This window comes from Plectropomus leopardus, chromosome 11 (assembly GCF_008729295.1).
Source record: "Plectropomus leopardus isolate mb chromosome 11, YSFRI_Pleo_2.0, whole genome shotgun sequence".
NCBI lineage: Eukaryota > Metazoa > Chordata > Actinopteri > Perciformes > Serranidae > Plectropomus > Plectropomus leopardus.
The window spans coordinates 4,811,424-4,817,869 of NC_056473.1; the positions used below are offsets into that span (position 1 = coordinate 4,811,424).

General features: G+C 36.4%; 1 protein-coding gene across 2 annotated transcripts; it reads right to left on the minus strand.

Moving 5' to 3' along the window:
- Nucleotides 1–911: 911 nt before the first annotated feature.
- Nucleotides 912–3,742, minus strand: LOC121950512 (SH2 domain-containing protein 7-like). Of its 2 annotated transcripts, none has more exons than XM_042496537.1 (4): nucleotides 3,530–3,742; nucleotides 3,301–3,371; nucleotides 2,670–2,836; nucleotides 912–1,015 (listed from the first exon to the last, which is right to left on the minus strand). In XM_042496537.1, the coding sequence occupies exons 1-4, from the start codon at nucleotides 3,576–3,578 to the stop codon at nucleotides 922–924; spliced, it is 381 nt and encodes a 126-aa protein (XP_042352471.1). In that variant the 5' UTR covers nucleotides 3,579–3,742; the 3' UTR covers nucleotides 912–921. The 2 variants fall into 2 exon arrangements, with proteins under 2 accessions (XP_042352471.1, XP_042352470.1); XM_042496536.1 differs by having other exon boundaries at nucleotides 3,301–3,443.
- Between the last annotated feature and the right edge of the window lie 2,704 nt (nucleotides 3,743–6,446).

Below are 6,446 nucleotides of genomic sequence, written 5' to 3' on the forward strand. Positions count from 1 at the left end.
AATGTAAAATTATTTCACAGAATTATCATATTTTTAAGCACTGTTTAAGCACAGGTAATTTCTTTTTTTTTTTTTTGATTGATCTTTGATTGTTCATTTGTTTTCTTTTAGGTAATTTCCTTGCACTGAAGTCTACACTTACACTGCTTAGAAGCTGTCCCAGAGGTACAGCAGATTTGGTCCAAAATCCTCACATGGTGGGTTGGGCTCTTTTCAATACTGAATAACTTGTAGTGGCATTGATTTTTTAAGATATACATGCAATAACACATGAATATTATAAGCAAACATTAAATAAAGAGGGAATGATTGGCACAAATTCCAGTCAAAAACAAGCTTAGTCATGAAAGTGAGGTTCTTTTTCAAATAAGCTCACTGAAAATGCCATCAGTGTGTAAATAAGCCTGAAAAGGTAAAACATTTCTGCAAATAAGGTCAAATAAATAAATAAATAAAGTTGAATTCATTTCCTGTACAGTCTTATTTTGAAATTCATTCTTTTTTCATTATAGGTGTATATTTTGTAAATATAACTTAACTATTAAAATATAATTTTCAAATTTTTTACAAGATGCTTATTGCCTTTTCACCATATTTTCTTAAGAAATCAGTTTTACCATTGTCTGTATAGTGATACACCTGTATGCTATACTATTTTGTGGCCTGGGGAAGAAATTACCTAAATATTAGCAAGAAATGAGTGAAAAAAACCCCCAAAACAAACAAGGAAATGACCTGAAAAAACTACTTAAAAATAATATTTATTTAACACAATTTTAGTCGTACAGTCATGATAATTATAAAATTTTAAATTGTTTTCTGGACATTTCCCCCTACCGTTTTGCATAAAATATAATTATATACCAAGAAAGGAAGGTCAAAAACAAACAAGGAAACAGGTTGTTGAGAGTAAACCAATACTCACTTATAAGACAGTATGTATCCAATGGCCTTATCGCTGAGACGGATCAGAAAACAGCCCAGCTCCTTTTCTCTAAATATTTCTTCAGCATCCCTGTAGACAGAGCATGAACGACTTTAAAACTCAAACTTAGAGAAGTGTTTCCCAAAAGCCCCAACTTGGCCAGGCTTTACAGGAACAGTGAGGCAGAGGGGAGTAAGGTGGATCACGTAATTTACCTTGGAAATTTCATCACATCATAGGAAAGTCCATTTGGTGTCAGGTTTTTTTCAAGTCATTTGCCAGGGTTTATCGAAACTGTGATCTTTATGTAGGTGTCTACAGTATGTCTGCAAGACCATGGGCCCTAAATGTCAGCTTTAACCCTTTGAGACCTGAGCAAATTGGTTTGATTTCTTGTAAAAACATGAGGAGAAGGCAATGAATATTAGGATATTAGCAATAAATAAGTAAAATGTTGCAAGGAAATTACCTTAAAAAAAAGCACCACAAAGAGAAAAGTGCTTTAAATGAAAAACAACAACAAACAAGCATTATATTCTATGTGAAAAGAATATAGTATTTATGTAGTAGTAGTATTTAAGATGGCGACTCACAAGAAAACTTAGAAGTCTGAGGAAGAGCGTTTTGGCCTCTTTAAGGGGAGCCCCCCGGTGAGCAGACCTTTTCACATTTTGGTTTATCTTGGATGCAGCACCAACTACGGCATGTGCGTGTCTTAGTTTTGAATCTCTTTTTTGAATCTCTTAACATTATATTCTATAACACAACTTTAAATATGTAATTCTAATAATTTTTAATAAAATATTCTAGTTTATTCTATTTTTCTTCAATTCCCCCCCTTAAAAAACAATTTTCAGGTAATTTTCTTGTAACCTATAACAAATTTCTTGTAATTTGTGGGGTGTTTCTTGTTAAGTTGCTGGCTGACTTTTTCCTCATGTTTTTCAAGGGTTAAACAGCTTGTAAAGGCGTCTGAGCACAGCACTAGAAAACTAATGTTGATCCAGGTTTCAAAGGGTTGATTAAATGTCACTCTACCTGACGTACACTCACTTAAAGTGACAGAACTTCAGTAATAACTTATAAACATTTATTTTCTTGATGCATAAAAATACCTTTTATATTTAAAATGTGGCAGGTCAGTATAGAAGTTCATTATTGTAAAAATAGAATGAAAAGTTTTTTGTCACAAACAAATGCATTACATTAACTTTTGCGAAATTATCATTGGTGTAATGTAACAAAGTAAAAATACTTGTATTGTCCTTGATTTTTTAAAAAATATTTCAGTCAACTTTTACTTGTATTCCACAACATTTCCTAAATATAACGTGCACTCTTACTATGCTATATTTCCCCTATGCATTTTATTTATTTACCACAAAACTGGGAAGGAAGGGAGGAGGGAATGAATAGACGATTGAAGGAATGGCAAGGGAAGGAGAGAAAAAAGGAAATTGTTCTTAAATCCTTGAAGTTGTAAAAAAGACCTAGTTTTTCTTCAGGTAGGCTTAATTTTTAAGGTAGTGTATGTTACGGGAAAATAAATGTCTTAATTCACATTTACTTTCAGTACTGAATTAGATTTAATTTATTACAATTATTTTTGATACTTCAGTACAGTAAAATATCAGATACTTTAAGACTTTTACTCAAGGAATATTCTATGATATGACTTTAACCCCCCCCCCAACTGCTCACTTCAGTTGTTTTTTTGTCCACATAATGAAATGTTTCCTCTTACTTTCTTGTGACGAAGCCCAGGAACCAGGTGGGGAAGAGGCCGTTGTGGACTATGAGCGGCACTTGAGTCTCTATGAACCACTTTGCAGCCAGTTCCCGGAGTCTTCCTTCAGTCCCTTCAACATGAGAATCAAGCGGAGGCTCCCTGTGCTCCATCCTCGCCCGGTCCTAATCAAAGCCGCACAGACAGCTGATGAAGACCAGCATTCATTCCCCGAACATATGCGGTGAGGGCACATTTTAACCGTCTAATTTGCTTATTTTCCAGGAGGTGTCAACCAGGGACTAAAAGCAGCTCAATATTCTCATTGTTGGAGGAAATACTGGATAATTTGTGTGTGTTTTCAAAACATAAACTGTAGAATAATTCCTTACTGTTATATTACAATATTTGTTTAAGTCAACATGATGCACAAAAACTACTCAGAATCCACAAAGTCCATTTTCGCTCTACAAATAAGGCTGTTTTCTCTTTTCATCCAACAAGACTTTTATTTACATTGACCTCGGCTGCTGTAAGTGACACAGATGTTAAGCAAACTCTTACTTTGCATGGAGATATAAGGTTAATAAGTTAGTCATTAAAGCAGTAAGAGAGCAGTACTGGTGAGCATGATGAGGACAGTTCTTACCTTGAAGCAAAAAGTCAGACAGCTCCTCAGGCAGGGGGACTTGGTGTGTCTCTGGTCTTTAGTCCTTGACCCTGAAAAGTGGTGAATCTTCTCAGTTCTGGGTTTTTGTTGTCTGTACAAAACGCAGCAATTTTTTTCAATCCCTAAAATAACAATGGACAATGACATTTTATTCTCAGTATAAAAGAGCCAGTATACTGGTGTTAAAAGGTGAGAAATGTGTACATACCTTTCTTTGAGAGTGTGTGCTTTGAACCTGGTGTCATTTCAGCCAACATTAAAATGTGTCTCTCAACTTTTGAGCAGTCTGTACCCTCCAACCTAAGGTCTTCTGAGGGAGTGCGACCCTACACGGGAGATATAGACAGATGACATTTACAATTACACACTTTTTTCCACCGCCTTGGAAAGCAGTGCAACAGCTCAGCAGTGTTCATACGCCTCATTTGCATGTCAGAGACGCCTCAGGGCTGCTGAACAAAGCAGGAAGAGAAACGGAAAGCAAGCTGTGCAGGAGCTGTGGTTTGTGTGCGCACGAGTGCGTTGGTTTGCAGGAGATGTTTTGCCCACAGACTGTCTGATTACTGTAGCAATGGGAGGTGAGTTGCGTCAACAGTCCACGTAGTGTGTTTCCAGACCTGGGTTTGCAGTGAATACTGATCACAGCTGACAAGGTGGGAGCAAAGAATGGAAATGTTTGGGAAGATTCACAGAGATTTTACAGGGCATTAACAAAATTCTAATAAGATGAGTTATTTCCCAGCCTTGTTTTTAAGGCTGTCATAAATAATGGCTTTCTCATTCCCCCCATGGCTGAAGCGGTCGTTATGAATCATCTCTCTGCTGAAGTCTGCTCAGCGATGAGCAGTAGGAAGTCCCTATGGGGGAGATACCATAACTAGAGAGAGTCTGTGTCATCCTGAGCGGGATGAGACTGAGATCTAAGTATTCCCCGTGATAACATTGCTCCAACTCTGATCTCAGGTGAAACACTGCTACTTGCACTGCACGCAACTGATTGAACTTGACTCTGAAGGTGTGATCAGTGTTGTTCTGAAAGTTTATAATGGTGCTGAAAGTCCCCTAGATTTTTGTTGTTTTTTTTAACAATGACAATCAAGATCCTATATTCTCGTCTCGTCTCGTCTCGCATGTCATCTCATATGGTAGGGTATCGTATCGTGTATCATATTGTATTGCATATCATATATCGTATTGTGTCGTATTATGTATCGTGTATCATATCTTGTATCATATCTTATTTTAATAGACATTTTATAGGTACTGTAAAACTTCAAACAAAAGCCTAGTCCCAACTAAATGCCCAGTCCCTTTTATTAGGCGGGTTTGGCGACACATTTTGACAAATAAAGGCCTGTCTCAGTTGGAGGCCCATCTGGTTGCCATGCAGTTCATTTTTATAGAAGTTCTCAGGGTTGTCGGCTACCTGCTGGAGATAACGTTAGTTAGCTGCTTAGATCACACATACAATATGTATATATTGTATGTTTTAACTTTTGTCAATACGGACATGCTACACACAGTTAGCTTGGTAAAATCCTCAACAATTCAATCACTAAGCTATTTTTACTAAAGCCAAGAGCACCAGTGAAGACGGTATTATCGGCATGTTACACACGAAAATGAGATTAGCAGATGCAGAAGACTATTTTTTAAAAAGCCAGGGAAACATGCCCATAATTATCATTATCATATCCGTAATATCATAATTTAAAACATACNTTTAACTTTTGTCAATACGGACATGCTACACACAGTTAGCTTGGTAAAATCCTCAACAATTCAATCACTAAGCTATTTTTACTAAAGCCAAGAGCACCAGTGAAGACGGTATTATCGGCATGTTACACACGAAAATGAGATTAGCAGATGCAGAAGACTATTTTTTAAAAAGCCAGGGAAACATGCCCATAATTATCATAATTATATATTTAAAATTATTTTACATAATTATTATAGTTTAATTAATTTTTTTTTTTTTTAGCATTTTTTTCCAGGTCATTTCTTGCTTTGTATTTTTTTATTTTACCTTCTTTTTTTTGTTTATTTGTTGGTTTTTGTTTGGAATTTTTGACATATTTTCAGGTGTTTTTCTTGTTCTTTTCACAGATTTCTTGCCAACCTCTGGGTTATTTCTTCTTTTGTTGCTCAATTTGCCAAAGTTGTGAACTTACCCAGATCTCAAAATGTTAAATAATGTGACTGTATTTCTATCATTGCTTACCACGTTTGGTAAGAAAAGAATCAAAAGCCCGTTCCATATAGACGCCTCTCCCAAATATGACTCTGATGAGTTCAGTGATTTAGGCAAATAATAACCCGGTTTAGAAAATAATGGCCTAGGTTAAGTTATATGGTACATTATCCATCGAACCAGCTGCTGTTTACCCAATTGTTGCACTGTTATGTTCCATGTATGACTAAGTATTGCTACAGTACCGTCACTTAGAATTTCAACATCACCTCAACAGTGCCGTTAGTTTTAAACATCTTAGTGAGTCATTATGTGCTCCTCTGGGGGTGTTTGGGGTCAAATATTGTCACCGTTTATGTGTCTGTACAGATTCAGTAGTATTATAATATAATGACTTGTTAACACTGTGGGGACAACATAGAAATGTATGTTAATCTGCAGCAGCTGTGATGTAAACAGATTATAGAAAGGAAGCAGAGTTATTACAGTTACCAGACAAAAGGCCTTTTTTTCAGTCTTGTGGTACCATACTGATGCGTAGGATGTGGGCCTATGAAAGGTCACAGGTCAGTTGATGTCTGTAAAATGTCATAACAACAGTCACATCACCTTTAAACCTAGAGGGGAAACAAGCATTTTCACAAACAACCTCACTCTCCCAGAGGTAAGCCAAAGTTCAACTGACCGAAAATATTCATGTAACAAAACAGCAAAACACAAGTTATCGCAGGTGGTTTTCAAGGTTTTACTGTATTGTTTCAACAGGAAAAAATAATAGGTGTATATCAAAGCATAATACTGGTGATCATGTACTGTTTTTTGTCTAGGACCATCACTCATCATGTCATGGCATGACATGTCTACAACCAGCAATCAACCTGACACATGTTGAGCTGCGCGTTCATTTCTGCAGCTCCAGCATGAGTTCTGA